The sequence below is a fragment of the Fundulus heteroclitus genome, chromosome 8 (assembly GCF_011125445.2).
Source record: "Fundulus heteroclitus isolate FHET01 chromosome 8, MU-UCD_Fhet_4.1, whole genome shotgun sequence".
Classification (NCBI taxonomy): domain Eukaryota; kingdom Metazoa; phylum Chordata; class Actinopteri; order Cyprinodontiformes; family Fundulidae; genus Fundulus; species Fundulus heteroclitus.
In genome coordinates, this window is record NC_046368.1 from 4,270,752 (window position 1) to 4,290,723 (window position 19,972).

General features: G+C 41.9%; 1 protein-coding gene across 3 annotated transcripts in view; it reads left to right on the forward strand.

Moving 5' to 3' along the window:
- Positions 1 to 19,972, forward strand: part of rab27b (RAB27B, member RAS oncogene family) — a 74,708-nt gene that overhangs the window by 44,112 nt on the left and 10,624 nt on the right. The window contains exons 1-2 of one of the 3 annotated variants that reach the window (XM_021307776.2): positions 14,393 to 14,517; positions 19,511 to 19,682. In XM_021307776.2, the coding sequence (XP_021163451.1) occupies positions 19,530 to 19,682 (153 nt within the window). In that variant the 5' untranslated portion in view covers positions 14,393 to 14,517; positions 19,511 to 19,529. Of the gene's footprint in view, positions 1 to 14,392; positions 14,592 to 19,510; positions 19,683 to 19,972 lie in introns of those variants that run through there. The other 2 variants (XM_012880954.3, XM_036139971.1) reach the window with 2 other exon arrangements.

Here is a 19,972-nt window from a genome sequence, read left to right on the forward strand (position 1 = left end):
TACAAAGGAATAGCAGTATTAAACACTCAAAGCGCTGAACGTGTGAAAGTGCAGAGGAATTATCCTCCGCCTGATGCGTTTCCTCTTTCATGATTTATTTGTGGGTCAATATTTGAGTCCTGCTTATCTGCATCATGGTCGGCGTGCAGAAGGCCGTTTGCTAAAAGCCCAAAGCTGAGCACACATCATAAAAAAACCACATAAACAGCTCTTATCCAGACGATATTTCATCTTATTTAACAGAACCGTTCTTATATGATGAACCCTGCAGAACACCCGGGTCTTCTGGATGCATGTGAATTAAATCCCACGACGGTTTATAACGACGTTCCTCACCGTAGGGAGGAACTGGAGACCTGAAGATGGCAGGAAGTGTGGCCTTATTAAAAATGTGTTTAGCTGTATGGATTTATTTAGGCTAATGACGTGAATAATTCATCCTAAAGCGCTGGGCTTTGTTGTGGGGTGCCACAAGGCTCCGTTCCAGGTCCTCTTCTCTTTTCTCTTCACACGGGGGAATTATATCTGCACACCAGCTGTCCGTTCGCTGTTATGCAGACGACCTGCAGATTTATTGTATTTGGGATGCTGTCAAACAGTGGCTAAGTAAAAACGTTTTAGTCAAACAAAGGACGATTTATTTAGTGACAAAGCCACCATAAACGTCAGTGCTTTGCCTCTTACATTAAAAGTTAGACATTTAGGGATAATGTTTGCTCTCTGTGGGCAAATCATGTTTCTTTTTCAGCATCTACGTCTTCTTACCAATGCTAATTGTTTTTTAAATCGCCCTGACTTGAAGAGAGTCATTCGTGCTGTTGTAATGGTCTCTATATCTCCGTCTCTCTGTCTCTCTTAAACGCTTCGGCTGGTGCAGAACACCGCTGCCCGTCCTTTACACAACACCTCTAGACATGAGAACATCAGCCCTGTTTTATCCTCTTTAAACTGCCTTCGCTGCAAAAAGGGAACTAGAATTGAGTAAATTTTTTTTAAATCAGTGTATTTTTCCTTGATTAGAGCAGGTAAATAAGACTATTTGCCAATGGAATGAGATTTTCGCACTTAAAATAAGAGCAATTCATCTCCATAATCTTATTTCAAGTGCAGGATGTCAGATTATCTTATTTTAGGGGTAGAAATATTCATTCCATTGGCAAATAATCTTATGTAGCTCCTCAAATCACAGAAAAATAAACTAATTTCAAGAAATTTGTACTTACTTTTAGTTCCCTTTTTGCAGTGTTCCTGTTCGTTTCAGAACTTATTTTCAACTTTTATTGTTTGTTTCTGAAGCAGATCCCTGAGGTGATGCCATCAGCTTTTATTAGATGTTCCAGGGACCGGACATTTTCAACGGACTCTGAAACCTCAGCCATCTTTAAATCCAAGCCTAAGACTTATTTCTTTAGGCGGGCTTTTAATGCTACGTAGCATGGTGGTATTTTATCTAGGATATAAGGTCATTTTACTGTTAAGTGCGATATAAATCAATTAATAAGTCCCTCAAACCTCTCTGAGATGCGCTCTGAAAGGACCGACAACCGTTTTCTCTTTGAGGATGACGGAGCTGCAGCAAAGCGGCCTTTTAGGGTCTCCCTCTGACAGACGGCTTGCTTTCACTCCATCCTTTCTGCTCCATCCCTGGATGTCTTCTTAAGCAAATGAGCAGTGATTAAATCAACAGCATGAAGCTGGCACCGCGTCGGCAGTGAGAGGTTTAAGGATCTCCAGTTCGCCTTTCACTCACCAGCAGGAAGCCGTTTCCTGCGAGGCGTCTTAACCACGACAGATCAGCTGATTGCCGGACCGCATTCTTTGCTCGCTGACACATCAGGGCGCTCAGTTGTCGTTTTTCTGCACTCCAAGCGTGTCAGCAGGAAGGTAAAGGGTGAAATGCGTGAAAATGTAATTTTAAAGGTTTGTCTGTAGACGCTTTTTGAACTCAGACATGATTCAGTCAAGGTTCATTTGACCAAAGCTAATATTCCTACAAGGCTTTAGATGAACCTTTGGTTCCGGTTGGAAGATCTTTGGTTTTCTTTGGTTTGTTGTTGGATTGCATTGTGTAGTCGTGGTAAAAAGAAAACACACCCGTTTCACATCCAGCTAGATCTTTACCCGTCAGGGCATGATAGCATTTTATTAAACTTAACCTCAAACCATCAGAACTACACAACAGGTGCTGACCTGTTATTAGTTCATTGAGAAAAAGATGAATATGTGAAAAACTAAGTAGACCCCGTGACCCGGCGGCGTGTGGAACCACCTTTAGCAGCGGCTGAATTCGTCTTTCCAACGTTCCTTCACTGGCTATGTCTCCTCAATACATGAGACCACTGGTCCAAAAGTTTGGTCCTACATCCAGACACAGCTCAGTCCTGCTGCCGTCTTGTTTCTGGAGAGAAGAGGCTTTCTCCCTCAACCCTTCCAAGCAGCCAGACTGGTTCAGGGTCGCGACCTTTAACCTTTAACCTGCTAGCTGCGTCCTGTAGAATCTGAGGTGGAGCTCATTTCTCTCTCAGCTTCCTGCTCTGACTTTGGTCTAAACCTGCTGGACGTCCATCCTGGGAAGCCTGACAGCTGAGATGTTCTCCTCCTGGTAATCATCTTCCTCTCTGCAGGATGATGGACCTTAGTGCTCGTATTCACAAACAATCCTCAGACTAAAAGTAGCTCTTAGAATTTTAAAAATGTTTAAGATTAATCTTAGAATTTTGCCTCTGTGAGATAAAAGTTATCCACAAAGCATCCTAGGCCTTCTAGAGCTCCTAAAGGGAATGTTAGGGGTAGTGAGGAGGACGTAAGGCCCGTTTACACGACACTTTTTTAACCGAGCCGAGACCAGTCCGAGCTCGGTAACCGAGATAACTCTTGTGTGTAAATGGTCAGCAGACTGAACCAGACCGCGCTAAACATAACCGGACCACGCTAACTGCAGACCAGTTCCCTAGTAGGTCTCAGACTGTTTTTTTTCTGGCCACGGTTATCTGATAAAGAGCGCATAAGCAGACCGCGTCATCCCCTTACAGTCAGCTGACTGTCCGCGTTTTTTCCGGCGTGTCTGGCTGCACGTCCCGATTCACACTCCATTCAGACAAATTTCAGACATTCATAATAATACTAGCTTCCTTACCGTGCCACACGGTTTCCAGAGATGATTCTGCGTAGCAGTGTGATGAACCTCAGCGTCTGTCGTTGTTTCTTGCGTCTGTAAATCCTGATTAGACGTTCTTTTGTCTCATCCATGTCCCAAAAGCCGACTTTCTCAAGTAAATTCACCAATGGTTGCCTTCTTCCCCTGACTCTCCGCAAACACCGAAATATCATAATATCAAGCATAACATCCTGAATGTTACGGGCGCCGCGCTGTTTTGTTTTGCTGCTTCCGCCTTCAATCTCAGAGAGCAGCAGTACTGCAGATCGCCACCAGGGGGCGAGGAGCAACCAAGGAACCGGGATAAGCTTGGTGTGTAAACGGGTCAGCTTGTCTTGAACTGATCCAAGCTCGGACCGAGCTCGGCATGGCTCGGTTTTTAGGTGTAGTGTAAACGGGCCTTGAGATAACTATCGAGTGTAAATGTAACGCAGACTAAACTGAACCGTGCCAGACACAACCGGACCGTGCTAAACCTAGACCAGTTCCAGGGGTGGGCTCAGCATGGTTCATCAGCGGCTCGGTTCTCTGATAACAAAGAGCGCATGAGCAGACCGTGTCCTCTCCTTACAGCCAGCTGACATTTCAGACATTCATAAAAATACTAGCTTCTTTACCGTGACACACGATTTCCAGTGATGATTCTGCTTAGCAGTGTGATGAACCTCAGTGTCTGTTGTTGTTTCCTGCGTCTGTAAATCCTTATTAGACGTTTGTTTGTCTGATCCACTTCCTAAAAGCCGACTCCGTCAAGTAAATTCACCAAAGGTCGCCTTCTTCGCCTGACTCTCCGCAAAAAGCAATTATAACCAAGCATAACTTCCTGAATGTTACGGGCGCCGCCATTTTGATTTGCTTGAGTCCCTCCTTCAATCTCAGAGAGCAGCAGTACCGCAGATTGCCACTAGGAGGCGAGGAACCAAGGAACCGAGATAGCGTGTTGTGTAAATGGTCATCAGAACCAAGCTCGGCACGGTTAACTGATCCAAACTCGGACCGAGCTCGGCATGGATCGGTTTAACAAGGGTAGTGTAAATGAGGCTAAAGGCTCCATCTGAATACCTTTTTTTTTAGCGAGAAGTGCGTCAGCGGTCGCCATGATCAGTGCTGTCCGAATAGTGCAATCAGTAAGGAAGGAGGTAGGTAAAGAAGCCTGTATGCTTCCTCCTGTGGCTACTTTTAGCCTAGGAACCTTGAAACGTCCCTAAGAAGCCTTTGTAGTTCATGTTCAGAAGGCTGTAGGCCTGGATAAGACTCATCCATGAGCGTTTCTGGCATATACTGAAGTCAGAGTTAAAGGCTGTCTGAATTCAGCACAACAGGCCGAAGCTCCTTTCCTCCCCAAGATAGAGTTCTGACTGCTGACTCCATGAAAGGTGGAGGAACAGGAGCGAGGAGTCTGAAGCAGGATGAGGGTGGAAACAGAGAGAGCTGATTGGCTGAACCACCACCTGAACAGAGAGAGCTGATTGGCTGAACCACCACCTAAGCAGTGGAGGAAATGAGGACATAAAAATCTAAAACAAGCATTCAATTATATTAATATGCAGATAAGATGAACTTTATTGTCGTCCCCGTAGAGGGAAATTAATTAGTTTCAGCGGGAGGACGTGGCTCTTCAGGATAAATAAATAAATAAATTGATAAAATATTGAATAATCATTAATAAAAAGAGAAGAAATGTATTAAGAATAAAGTACAGAGGATAATTTTATATAATTTACAGAAAATGTGCGATGCTCAGTAACTCAGAGAATCAGGTATTCAGACCAAAACACTGTGTTGCGCTTAAAAGGTTTATTTTGAAAAATACCACAATAAAACTAAATCAGATGGCAGAGAACGGCTGTGGAAGGCAGGTAGCTAAAGGTGACAGGTGAAACTAGTGCAGGTAATTATGAAAACGGCCGGAGCAGAAGGCAAGGCAAATTTATCTGTATCGCACATTTCAGTTCAAAGACAGCGCAAAGTGATTTTAATTATTAAAATATAGGGGAAAAAACTAAATAAAAGCAAAATAAAACATGCGAAAATAGAAACTAAAAGCAAATATTTAAAACAGTTGGACTACAAAGTTAAACTAACAATGTTTCAGTAACTAGAACAGTCAAAGGCAATCCTTAACAAACAGGTTTTAAATCTTTTCTTAAAAGAACGTAGAAAACAGCCAGCCCCAAACACAGGGGCGGTTCTAGACAGGGGCCAACAGGGGCCCATGCCCCTGTAGAAATGTTCCTGGCCCCTGTTATGGCCCCTGTACTAAAGACATGATATTAAATACACTTCTCATAATTATTTGCAATGGCAAAGAAACCCTAACTGATTGGTCATTTGATCAATATTATTATTATTTTTTTACCTATACAGTTTTACTCTACTTAAAAAGAATTTAAAACTTAAGATGTTTCACGTTTAGCTTTAGCTGTATTGAGCAGGGGGCAAAGTATTCAACTGCTAGATCAGGGGTCTGAAAACTGCAGTTCCAGAGCCACAAGTGGCTCACTTAATATTATTCCACAGTTAAATGTTGCCATTTTATTGTTGTTTTTTTATTTTTTTGTTCTGTGCCCCTGTGAAAAAACACTGGCCCCACCTTGGCCCTCCTGGTAAATTTGGTCTAGAACCGCCACTGCCCAAACAACAACTAAAACAGGCAGGAAACATGGCAAAATGCTCTTAGTAAAAACATTTTAGAAGAAATAGAAAAGGTTGCAGAAAGATAGATACATAAAAACGCAGGATAAAAGAGGTGAGAAAGGATTTTCTGTGTTGTTGCACAGGATGTCAGTGGCCTAAATGGTCATGAGGAAGGTTGTTTGTTTGAAGCCATCTCCTTATTGGATCGCTGCACAGAGCTGGTGCGTAAAAGCACCGAGAGGCGCTGAGAAAAAGACGCATTGATCTGAGTCCACCTGTTTGCACCGTGACCCAGGGACTAATTCACCTTCCAACGCCTCTCTGTTCTCCTCCCAGAGCTGAGGGCAGAGACGCCCTCATGGATGCAATCAATCAGCATCACTTATGTTGTGTGATAAAAACGGGTGCATTTAGTTTTTTAAAGCACAGTTTTCCCCGTTGTGTCCGTCTTCTCTCTCTAATAAATGACAGCTGCTGGTGGAGAAACGTTTCTCATTTGCAGCCTCTGACAATAGTGGCTCTGACATGTTGCAGCCTGTTGTTTTCAGGGTTGAATAAAAACACAATTAAACCTGGACATAGTTTACATAAACAAGTGTTTAAAATGGGGTTTAATGGAAGTTTTCCTTTGGTTGTGAGAGGAAAAGTCGAACATTTAGGTCGAATTACTTCAAGGTCCCCGGAGGTGGTGAAAAGCAGAACAAACAGTCCTGCAGATAAGGATGCTCTGTGTTTCTGCTGTCCTGAGGCAACGCGCTCCGCCGCACATCCAGTCAGCTGACGCGTCACATGACCTCCAACTCAATGAGCAACGGCCGACAGAACTTTGAGTCGCTCAGAGCAGGACTCTTTATGGCTGCAAGTTCTCTGGTTCACATAAAACTGAGAAGAGCCAAAAAAAAAAGAGAATAAAAAGTCCACAAGTCTGAGCACCTGCTTTGGTTTCCTGTCCTCGTTCACAGATTATGTTCCTGCTTAAAGGTACATAGTCACATAATATGCTTATAAAAAAAGACTGAAAACTGTTTGATCCTGATAAAATAAGGTTATATACACCAAGCCTCCATCCTGATAATGTTTTGATGGTCCTTTCTGAGTCTTAAAAGAACCACCTCATCAGTCACAATAACCAGATATAAACAGGTGTGGCGCCATCTAGTGACAGTATCTCAGAACTTTCAAAATGCCGGTTTGCTTAATTAATAAATCAATTATAAATAATGTCAGACTGCGCCTGACCCTCTGCAACGCCTCAAAGTAAAACAGCAGCTCAGCGTGATGAAGACCAACGTTATTAATTAAATAACCGATCTACAGCAACTTTAAGAGCCTCACATCAGAACATTTACTCACGTCGGTCAACTCTCCCTCACATCTGAGCCTCGGCAGGTTTAGCTTCAGTGAACACCAACATTCAGACTGGATTCCCAGAGACATTCCAGGCTTTTACCTCTGGGAATCATATTTATTATTTTTTTTCCACTGGATCTTGGAACGTTGTTAATTTTTTTGCTGGGAGACGCTAATAGCCGTTAGCCGCTTCCTTGTTTTATCCCCTGCTGCGCATGCGCAGTACGTACTTCCTCTGTTATTAAAAGTAAACGGGAACATGGAAGGGCTTTAATTACTAACAAATTAAGCAAAAACAAAGCACAAAAGACCAAAGTAACAACTAATACGCCAGCAGGACGTGATAATCTTTCTATGCAGCCAGAGTGAGCTACTGACGCATAAATTAAAAAATGTCAAATAACGTGACTCACTATCCTGGACCAGTAGAAGGTTGGAGGTTTTCTGCTTCTCTTCTTCAGGCTTAATTGGCACGGACAAGAATAACTTGAAGAAATGTTGGTAAAAGCAGCAGAAATCTCACATATGATCCCATTTTTTTCGAACGGTTTTGATCCACAGATCTGAGCGATTGTTCACTGATGGATTGAGCCTTAGATCCACCCATCTATCTGTCCATCGGTCTGAGTTGGGTCATGGAGGGAAATCCCAGAGCTAGAAAGGAGACACACTAACGGCGACTTTAGTATGCACAACTAGAGCGTCACAATGAAAAACGAAGGAGATTCAAGAAGCTTTGAACGTGACTTGGTTGTTGGTGCCAGATGGGCTGATCTGGTTCACTCAGGTACAGCCCAGTTCAGAATCAAATAGCTCGGTCCAAACTGGTCTGGCAGCTCCCTCTGAAATATCTGTGGCGCTCAGAAACCCGTTGTGGTCCAGCAGCCGTGTTGATTTCGTGGCACATTTTGGTCCCCGTAGCACCAACTGAGTCTCATTTAAACACCAACCCGAGTATTGTTTCTGACCCAGACATCTTCTATATGCCAACAGAACTGCATCATCTGCAAAGAGCAAAGAACAGACCCCGAGGTTCCTAAACCAGAGACCCTCCTCTACAGGTCTGCGTCTGGAGATTCAGTTCAATTCAGTTTTATTTATATAGCGCCAATTCATGAAACACATCTCAAGGCTCTTTCCAAAGTCAGACTCCATCAGATCCTCCAGGTTGGTGAGAAAGTTTCCTCTCTAAGGAAACCCAGCAGGTTGCATCAAGTCTCTCCAAGCAGCATTCACTCCTCCTGAAAGAGCGTAGAGCCACAGTGGACAGTCGTCTGCATTGTTGATGGCTTTGCAGCAATCCCTCATACTGATCATGCATGAAGCGACAGTGGAGAGGAAAACTCCCCTTTAACAGGGAGGAGAACCTCCAGCAGAACCAGAACCAGGCTCAGTGTGAACGCTCATCTGCCTCCACCCACTGGGGCTTAGAGAAGACAGAGCAGAGACACAGAAAGCACAGAAGCTCACATTGACCCAGGAGTACTTTCTATGTTAGAGAAGATAGAGCAGAGACACAGAAAGCTCAGAAGCTCACATTGACCCAGGAGTACTTTCTATGTTAGAGAAGACAGAGCAGAGACACAGAAAGCACAGAAGCTCACATTGACCCAGGAGTACTTTCTATGTTAGATGGTAATAGAGGATGATCTGCCTCCCCTGATGATGTCACAGCTAACAGAACACCAGACCAGGTGTACCTTCTATGGAGAGGAAAATGACAGAGAACAAAAAGTTAAAAGCTGAAATAACAACAAACAATGCAGATTGGAGAGCAGTAGGAGAACTCAGCAGAGAGAGAGAAATAGACCCTGATGTACAGAGATTAATGCAACCACTGCTTTTATTATTTTAATTTTTAATTATTTTTACTTGTTTGTCTACTTTAACATGTCTGTGTTTTATTCGTCTATTTTTATTTTACAGTTATATTCAGCTGTGTGTGTGCAGCACTTTGTTGACCTTTGGCTTGTAAAGCGCTTTATAAATAAATAAATCTGGTATTTCTCTGAGCTTTACGCTCTGACCTGGATCTGCTGGGACGTCCATCCTGGGAAGTTTGGCAGCGGGCTGAGATGTTCTCCTCCTGGGAATAATCTTCGTGTCTGCTAGATGATAGGTTAGAGGTGACCCTATGACCCTATGTATTTTGGGTGCAGCCGCCAGGCTTGTTGACGAAGCAACGTAAAAGGACCTTAATTCTGCCATTTTTAACAAATATTTCAGTATATACTAATTAGCATTTTAGTTTTACATCTTTACGTTTAATAAATCATCAGTTTTGTGTTTTGTTTTTTTTTTTAACAAAACTTTCCCCATTTCCCATGAAATGAACACCTTGTATTTATTTTCTTAATGATTCTGTTGTAGTTTTTTAAATTAATATTTCTATATTTTTCTGTTATTTTTAGTTTTTTTATCTGTCTTCTGAATTTCCTATCTGATAAACGACAACAATCCGGTTGTAAACATCTTGTTTTTTTTTATCTTTTCACCCTTTTTTTAGTTATTTAGGATTCCCTGTGGACGAGTGGTTCTGTTTTTGTTTTTCATCTTCTTTAGTATTTTGTGTTGCATGGAGTTATATAAAGGGTGGTAAGGAAATGTAATTTAACGGAGTCCTCTGTGTGAGTGTGGAAATGTAGGGGTAGGAAATGGGACTCAGCCCTAATGTTGCGTTTTATTCCTGATTAATCTCTGCGCTTAACAGCTGGTTTTAGAGTTTCCTCACTGGTGGGAAATTTTTCACCTAAGCTTCCCTCAGCAACAATCCCATCTATGCGCTGCTGTTAAATCATGTAACGAGGTTAAAGTGAAAGTATCACAGCTATTGGAGTCATGAGGGCAGGAAGCAGCACAATGCTCAGTCGTCTTTCCACTGCGGCTGGAATCTGGACGTCCTGGTCCGAGCTGTATTTGATCAGGCTTCATGTGGCCGGCCTTAATCAAATTAAGGTCCTGGTTCTGAAAGGTTTCATTCATGCCCACGCAGAGCGGACCGGCACCGGGCCGATGAGCCCGCACAGACGCTCCGGCTGCAGCGTTTCCGTCGTCGTCGTCTCCGTCTGCTTGTTTCGCAGCACAGAAGTGGCAGACGGTCCGCTGACGGGAAGCGAGGTTACATCGTCAGCAGATCATCGGTGTGTCGAGTCGCTCTGAGAAACCGAGCATATTGATTCAGAGTTAGATGTCGCAGGCTTCTCTGCTGCTCCACTGTAAACACCGTCTGTTCAGCTACTACTCTTTGAGCTCAGATGCTCAGACAGGAGAGACATTTTCACGCCGTTCTCCTTTAATCCAAGAGCTTTTTGCACAAGGTCCTAAAGCAAAAGTCAGAAATGACCTCCTCTTTTCTTTAAGTCAGGCCCCAAAACTGCAGAAATATTGGAAACCTGAGTTTTTAGTCAGCACCTCGGCTTCAGCTGAACAAATTACAGGTTTTAAGATGGTTTATTGAGTTGTTGTGTGATGTAATTAGGCTTTTTGCTGGATGTATTTTTTTATATTCTCCAGTCTGTGCTGGCCACTTGTCCAAGGTGTACCCCGCCCAGTGGCCCTGCATGGATAGGCCGTTAGGTCAGTTTTCCACATGACTCAGAAAGAACCTTAAAATCAAGGTTCAAGGTCTTTATTGTCACTTCCACGTTAAGATGGACGGTAAATGAGTTTTGTGCCCCAGGGCCTGCAGCATGACTAAAACGCAGACGAGATCAGAGAGTGACGTGTGAAGAATAGAGGCAGCACACTGCAAAAACGGATCTAAAAATAAGTAAAATGTTCTTAAAGTTAGTGTATTTATCCTTGATTTGAGCAGGTCAATAAGATTATCTGCCAATAAATTGAGTATTTTGACCCCTAAAATAAGATAATTAGACATCCTGGACTTGAAATAAGATGATGGAGATGAATTGTTCCTATTTTAAGTGCAAAATTCTTATTCCATTGGCAAATCATCTTATTTACCTTCTCAAATCAAGGACAGATACACAAACTTTAAGAACATTTTACTTATTTCCAGTTTTTGCAGTGCAGCAGGTGTGCATCATGCTTGAACAAACGGAAAAGGGCATTTTATAAAAGACGGGAGCACCGTGCAGCCTTTGAGTGGACCGTGAGCTCCTCTGTACACTAAAGCTCTCTAGAGTCCAACATGTGGTCATCTGTCTGCCGGGTAAAGGTTGGTCCAGCTGGGCCACCAACAGAACATCCGGTCCTTGCAGGGTGGGGGTGCTGGTGCCCATCTGCACCAGTCTTTGGCTGAATGGCAGGGTCCACCATGGAAAGGGCAAAGCAGAGACTGCAGACAAACAGCCATGTTCGAACTCATACATAAAGGCAACATGGGCAATTAACCTAACAGTCATGTTTTTGGACTGTGGGAGGAAGCCAGAGTACCCGGAGAGAACCCATGCATGCACAGGGAGAACATGCAGACTCCATGCAGAAAGGCTGGGATTCAAACCCGAGACTTTCCTGCTGAAAGCCGACAGAGATACAAAGAGAACAGAGCAGCTAAATACGACCACCGAGTAGGGCTGGGCGATATGGATTAAAAAATAAATCTCTGATTTTACCATACCAAATCCGATTAATTGATTTGTTTTCCTCCTTTTTGTTTCATAAAAAAAAAATAATTTTAAAACCTTGCTTTTTATGTCAAGCATTTCGTCAGGGAGTTGATCTGAATTCAAAGTGCAACTAAAAACAAGCTGTGAAACATGTAAAACAAGACGGCAGCCGTGCCATTATAAACAATGAAAATATAACAAAACATTTGCTGCTAGTGGTTTTACACATTGAGCTAAGAACAGGCTTCACTGCACTTGTGAACTTCAAACTAAGTTAAAAAAAAAGTAAATGAAGTACCTCGTATTATGGTAAAAAAAAAAGTTTCTACTTTATTTTTGACAATAATTTTGCCTAAACATATATTCAGCATCACATGCTGTTCTCTTCATGGAAACCCAATGAGTGTATTGGCAAAATAAAATCCAGATTTTCCAAAAATGAAATCTTAAAGAATTGTAAATTCGAATTAATCGATTAATTCGATTTATCGTCCAGCCCTACAACCGAGGTGTGGGTCCAGTCAAAGGCCTACAGGGAGCCCTGAAGAGATGCATTTCTGCAGAACTTCCCTGACTGAAGCAGCGCTTAAAGAAAAGTGGAGAATTTCTCCTCAGTGATATGAGAGGTTTGTTAAAGTCGGTCTGAAGACCACTGCTGGGTAATAATGATAAGTAATGACGCCCCAGGACCCGGCGTGTGTTTGTTAAATTTAACTAATCTCAGAACCTGGTAAAAATCATAATTTTGATCATGTCCTGACAACCCTTGGGTTAAAAGAGGGCGTGCTTTCTCTTTGCCATGGCTGTATATTGTGTGCAGGTAGTAAAAATCTTCTTAGCGTAGCAATTATTCAGCAGCCAATGTTCCAGACTCTGCTGTGACGTTCCCGCTGTTGCCCTCTCTGTGGGCTCGTGGCGCTGAAAGCTTCTGGACAATCTGCTGCAAACGGCCTGGGCGTCCCGGCCAATTGAATAGTTAAAGGACGGTCTTCATCAGTGGTAGCAGTTATTGATCAGTGGCTTTGTAGAGCAGATTGGTAACGACAGCAGGAGAGGGAAAACAAATTAGTCCTCTGATCAGTTTAAGTTGGACCAGAGGCCGTGCCAGTCAAACCTAAAGGTCTCTGGCAAATGTCCTGCTGACCTTTCAGACAATAACACTATTAGGTAACAAATGTTCTTAAGCTACAGAGAGGAAATTCATGTGACTCAAGGGCAGAACGCTGGCGTCATTCAGCTGATCTTAAAGCAAAATAAAGGCTCCTCGCGCTGCTGCATATCTGGTTTACTTGCATGAGAAGACAAGACGTCATGCAGCCCAACTCACTCCCCCAAAGGACGCTATCCTGCAGAAAATGTTGTTTTAACAAAGTGTGGAATAAGTCAATGGACGTCTGACATGTCTAAAAATATTAGATTTTAGACCAAATACCAGAGGAAACACAGTAACAGCCCTTTAATTTAGCACAGATTCAGAAACTGTGATCAGACTCCCCAGCTGCTGCTTCTTACTCTGCTAAACCTCCTATTTCCTCTGACTTGACCTGCAGATAAGCCATAGAAAACCCATTCATTGTATAATTGATCTTTTTAAATTATATTTTCAGAACCTGAGGTAATACTTTCAGAATGGAAGGACGATTTTACCCAGTGTAACAAAGTGTTTCTGAACAGGATTACCAACTATAGCTTTAAGTTTGTACACATGTACACTAGGGTATAGAAGGACTTCACTACTTTGCAGTTGTAATTTTAGTAATAGAACTAGTTCCATATGTTTCTCAAGCATCTTCTGTTCATTTTGGTGAACACATATACACTTTTGTTGCACTAAACAAGTAATTTTTTTAAATAAAGATTGTTAAACTCTTTTTTTCTTTTGCTGAGTTAAATAATCAGGTCATTAGGGACTCTGGGGAAACTGGACAGGGTGGTGATATGCACCGACTCAGAAGTAGTGATATAACGTATTCAATCAAAAGAAAAACTGTGGGAAAGACCTTGTGTTAGAAATTCATCAGAGCTTATTCAGCTTATTTTGGTGTGGAATAGACGTTCAGTTCTGTTGGGTGCCAACACATGAAGGGGTGAGAGGAAATGAAAGAGCAGATATGTTAGCTTAAAAGGGTTCAGGTTCCATTTGGGAGAGGGGAAGGTAAATCAATAATTAAAGAGAAAGAAACAGAAATATGGCAAAAAAGAGATGAAGATGAGAAAGGAAGAAGATTAGTTAGAGTTAAAGAATCTGTAATAATTAGAAACGACGGAGATAGAAGCAGAAGGGAAGAGGTCATTTTGACTAGACTAAGAATCGGTCATAAATGCTTGAATGAGTTTTTGTTTATACTAAGGAAGAGGAATAATGATATATGTGAGGGATGTAGAGGAAGAGAAAATGTGGATCTAGTTTTGATGAATTGCTATAAATATGCAACTGAAAGAGAGGATGAAGGAAGTAATTAGGGAAACGGGGAGAGAATGGAGTATAAACAGAATATTGGGGACAGATGGGGATAGGAAGGAAATTAGGGTAATTAATAAAGCATTGTTTTTATTTTTGCATCATACAAAATAAAAAAAATGAATATAGTAGGTGGAACCCACAAAGCTCCACACTCTTGTACAGTAGGTGGCGGTATGCACCTGTAAGTTGTTTGCAGTCTGCCAAACAAAGGAAAAGAAGAAGACTGTGGAGAATTGGCTGCTGATTCAGTAATTCAGCCATTTGACTCAGGTGTGAGTCAGGTGGAAACATCTAAACGCTTCAGGACAGCAGACTTTAAGGCCTGGAGCTGAAGACTCCTGGTACAAACTAATTTATTCTGTTATTTAATCACAAAATGCTGTAACAAAGCAGGCTGCCCTGAAAGATTTACCAGGTAGGTCACACTAAACGAGTTATCCTGATAAACCTGAGGAACCGGTCTTTTTCTACAGCTTAAATAAGTTAGGCTGGCAGGCATCGTGTAGCTTCCTGATATTCTGTTTCACATTCATCAAATCATTCTCATCTTTTTTTAATTTGGACACTGTTTTTTAAATGAATGATAACATCAAAGACAAAGGTATTTGTTTTATTGTGAGTTTAAGGAAACTGTGCAGGAGAATCTTGCCCGGGCACCAAATTGTCTCGGTTTAACTCTGATACTTTGTTCTGTTGTTGCCAATTAGATTGAAGAAGCCAACTGGTAGAGTGTTGAACATTATCAAACATCTGCACCAGACAGATGTGGCTTTTGGTTTATAAAAGGCGTATGTATGCCGGTGGATGTTGAAGTTATGCCTGTAATGTATAAGTCTCAGCCGCCGGCTCCATGTGTCGCACAAGGTGCCTTTTTTTTCCCACTTGAGCACCTGCCCCCCAAAATGTCTATGCACGCCTCTGCATGGCATAATGGGGAGTAGTGTGACAGCAGCTGAACATTTACTGAATGTTTGGTTTATAAGTAAAACATGATGATACTGTCCATACAATAACAGGAAAACACATTTTTTCTTTGTTTTATAAATAATCATTAGTGTACAAGATCAGTAGAAGCTAAAAGATGCACACTTATTATTTATTGATTATTATTAATATTATTAATAAAATTTATTATTATTATTATTATTATTATTATTATTATTATTATTTTAAGGAAGAGCAATGAAGCTTTCTCCCAGACCGTGGAGCCAAGAGCGCGGTCCTTTAAGAGGTCTTCATCAGGAAACTTGTCTTTGAGCATGTGGGTCAATAAAGCTAACTTGGTAGCTGGTTTTGCCAGGACGGCAAACATTTTTAGGAGAATCAAAGGTTTGCATCGATTGTGGAAAAACTTTTGCTGGTTTTTAAAGCAGATCCAGAGAAACAACCAGCGTGGCAAGCCTAAATAAAAAGAAGGGTTACTTAGTTACATTAATGTTTTCCTAGTAGTTTGAAACAAATTGATCTTATTTGGACCTGACTCCTGAAACAGAGGGAGGCTAAAGGATTAGTCCCTGACGGATGTAGTCGTGTTGCTTAACTGTAAAAAAAAAAAGAGAAAAAAAAAACTATTAAAGAAAAGATCCTGACCTCGGTTTCATAAAAGTGGTTTGGAAAAACGTCTTGAAACAATCAGAGCTGCTTTAAGCTTGTGCTGCTTCATCGTTTATGCGGGTCCTCTTTATTTGGGGATCCCTTGTTGTTTTTGTCTGATTAAAAAGCGTTTTTCTGCATCAGGAAGTCAGTTCAGGTTTGTTCTGCAGCATCGTTCTGAAATAGCGCTCTCTGGTCTGTAACCGGCGCTTTGAAGAGAGAGATATGAAGCAACGAGCTGCCATTTATTCAGAAGTTTTAGTTCTGTTATTTACTAAATAATTCCAGAAAATATCGTGGATGTTTAGAGTATTCGGTGAAAGGTTTGAAATGAAACACAGCCGGGTGTTTGGACCACTTTGGAGCCACTTTACTCCAGAAACCAAAGCGTCTGGATGAGTTTGGGATTTTAGATCTGAGGGTTGCCTGACTTCCTCTAAGATTTGCTTCCTCTCCTCCTGACTCATCATATTCCTGAGGAATTGCTTCAAAGCTTTATTACATTAAACCTGTTGATCAGAGTTAATGTAGTGTTGTTTAAAAGTCTGAAGCCTCAGTTTTTACTCTGGTCCATCCAGCTTAAACAGCTGTAGACTAATTAAATGGCACATTAATTCAGTCAGTATGAGGCCTTTGTGCTGATAAGCTGGGTTTGGTGCAGTGCATTGTGGTCAAACATCTCTACCTTTAGTCTTATCTATGTAAATAATAATAATCTTTGCAACGTACATTCCAATGAAATTTGTTCTCTGCATTTAACCCATCCTGGGAAGGCTGGACATCATCCACTGTAAGCATCAAGGGTGTTCTTAGTTTTCCACACAGTTTTTCCATTTGTCTTTGTTTTTAATTACAGAAATGATGTCAGTGTCGAATCGTTTTTACAGTTGAGTGAGGATTTAAATAATTTTAGAACCCAGTAAAGATCTGATCATCTTATGACCTCCTGATATTTTAACATCTAGAGCTGATAGTTGTACCTTTCTTCTTCTGACCGTATGGGTGAAATCCAAAATTTTGTAAAACAGAGATTTTATGAATCAGATAAAATTACAATTGCATCATCTAATACCTAAATTTTAACAGAACAATTGCTGTTCATCCAAACTTTAGTTTTCTGAGTTTTCTAAAGGAGCGTGCGTCAATTCAAAGTGTTCAGGTTAAATGTCAGGGTGCTATGTTTATTTCTGTCTGATGGGTCGATGGCGTCATTCTCTGAACTGCAGGGAGAATATTTTGAGCTCCTGGAAGGACGCTGTCCCTCCTGTAATAAAGCACGATATTTAACATGCTTCAGTCAACTGATTAAATTAGAGTCTTATGATCCAGTTTCTAAAAATACCACCTCGCCATGAGGCAAAAAGATTACAACCTCACTGGATAAAGGATTACTTCGGATTTACCAATAAAGCCCACACTGTCAGACAACACTGATTTAAAAGTGTTTTAAGTAGAATAATCGGTGGAGAAATGTGATTTTTGTTTCTAAAAGGAGCAACTGTTGCCGCTTCGCAGATTTTTAGGAATATTACTGTGGAAATTCAGGAGTGTCAACCCCACCTGCTAAATGTCAGCTAACGAGAGATCGTGATGAATCATTTCTTCACCTTTAGAGTGACGATTAGTCCTGAACCGCTCAGCTGAAAGACAGACCAGTCTGCTGGCTGGGAAGAAAAACAGTTTAAAGATGGTGAAAAGACCTGCCTGCATAGGTTTTTTTATTTTTATTTTTTTATTTCAGCATTCAGTCGATTTCACATCCCACCATCCATCGGTCCCAAAAAGGACTTTTTTTCTTTTGGTTCCACTTTGCTGTCAATTAAGCCAATTTAAACATAGAAATAGAAGCTGTAGCATGTTGACTTTAAACCTGGATTTGTCTTAGTAAAGGTGCTGGAAGCCAAAAACAGCTTTTCTGAGCAAGATTTCTTTATCTTGCTCAGATAAAGTGTGCAGAAATCTTTTGTTTGCTATTAAACATAGACATAAGAGAGCTTCAAAATATTTTTCTTTTTGTAAATATGTATATGTACAGTGTTTTTTTGTTTTTTTTTATAAAAGAGGAAGACATGGTGGAGAAGAGAATCAGGGTAACCTGAAAGTTCAGACGTCCGGCTTAGATTTTCTTTCTGTTCGCTGACAGGAATCCTTCATCTCAGGCTGGTTTAGCTGCTGCACATCAGTCATAAACGTCAAAGACAGTCCTCATGATTTAGGGGATTGTTTGAGACAGAGAAATGGCAGTAGTATAAAAACTGGAAGCTTCATCTGAACCGATTGAAAGATGCAACAGAAACTGGTCAGGAAGGAGCTGCAGGAAATCCCAGCGGGTTCTGGTTCCACACGTTCCAACAGCCGTTGTTCTGCACACATCTGGACTTGGCAGTGGGCTTGTAGAAACAAAAGCATTTTTCATTTTTAAAGTTTTGGATCATCTGGAACCAGAACGGACAGAAAACTGCAGCGTCAACTGAAGAAGTCTGAGGAAAAGAGACGGGGACACCTGGTTCTGGTGTGAGATGCTGGTGGACCTCTACCAAAGAAGGCTGAATGCTTAAAGAAGCTCTAAGTAACACTGACACCTTGTGGCTCAAATTGGTACAACAGCCTGCCAATTACTACAGTCTAACATGCCGTTTCTAAACGGTGTGTTGCTGCTGTGAATCTTTACTTCCACAGGACGATGATGTTGTATTCTGTTCTGGTTCTGGTCCGCTTCTCTTACTGGCTTCCATGTCTGCAGGCTGCTGCTCTTTAGCCAAAATAAAATACCAAATGCTGCGCTCTGTGTTGGGAACTCTCATATGATTGGCTGATGAACCAGGAAGTAAACACGGGCTACACTCACCTGAGTGAAGTTGGCCCCCCCACCCTCTTCAAATCAGACAAAATTGGTGCCAAACATTTGTGCAGCAAAAATTTTCGTTTGTTGATTGACACCAATTTCGTCTGATTTGAAGAAGGTGGGGGGGCTGGTTGACCTTTGATGACCTCTAAAAACATTTGTTTATATCTTTAAAATGATAGCGGCACAAACGAAAATTTTTGCTGCACAAACCAGCACAAACGTAGCACAAATGTTTGGCACCAATTTTGTCTGATTTGAAGAGGGTGGGGGGGCCAACTTCACTCAGGTGCTACACTCTGAACTGAAGTAGTTCTGGACCGTTCCTCTAGGTTTGAAAGGAGAAAAACGCGACTAAGACGTGTTTGATGGAGAGGAGCGATTATTTATAGGGAATGTTACTAACATCCTGGGTGAGAAATGAGAATTTGAGTAAATATCTTACTTGGAGGTTCTTTAAATTAGATAGAAATTCAGTTTAGGGGTGTGAAAACTTTATGCTAAGGTTGTTTCAGTTTTTTTTGTTTATAAATTTGCCCCAACCAGAAATTGTCTGTTTCTCAGTTGAATCGTACAGGATCCAGGTTTCACTAAGGCGTGACGCTGTATTAGAAGCGTTTATCCAGATCTTTGTTCTAGAAAGCCTGAACTTGTCCACGCTGTTTTATTATCCATGTTTTATTTAAGTGACCAGAGCAGTTTCCCCCCTCCTCACCCTTCGATCTGTTGCGTTCACACGCAGTCGGTACTTTCCCACCGAGTCGTGTTGTGGTCAGGACGACCCGCTGATCCTCGCCAACATAACTCAGCCTGACAGCGGCTCCTGTAAGGGGGACGTCTCTCTGAGCTGAAAGTGTCCTCCTCCTGTGACGCTGCGTCTTGGTCTCTCTCTGCAGGTCTTTTGCAGTCATCACTATGACTGATGGGGATTATGACTACCTGATAAAGCTCCTTGCCCTGGGGGACTCCGGCGTGGGGAAGACGACGTTCCTGTACCGCTACACGGACAACAAGTTCAACCCCAAGTTCATCACCACAGTCGGCATCGACTTCAGGGAAAAGAGAGTGGTGAGCTTTTCTGTTTCTGGATCGTCCTCCTGTGTGTTTTTGCTGATGAAGATCACAGCCGTGGACTGAGACGTGTTTACCACGCCCACTGTGGCATTTTCTCCCAGCTTTATGCATCACAGGGTCACCTTAGGTCTCTATTAGCTGCCGCCTGCCTCCCACAGCGCTGCTGAGCTCACTCACAGCCCTGATGTTTACATTTCCACTTGGAAATCAATCCTGGTTCAGATCGAGCTCAGACGGGCTAAATTATCTCCAACTCCACCAGTTTAAAACAACGTTTTAAGGTT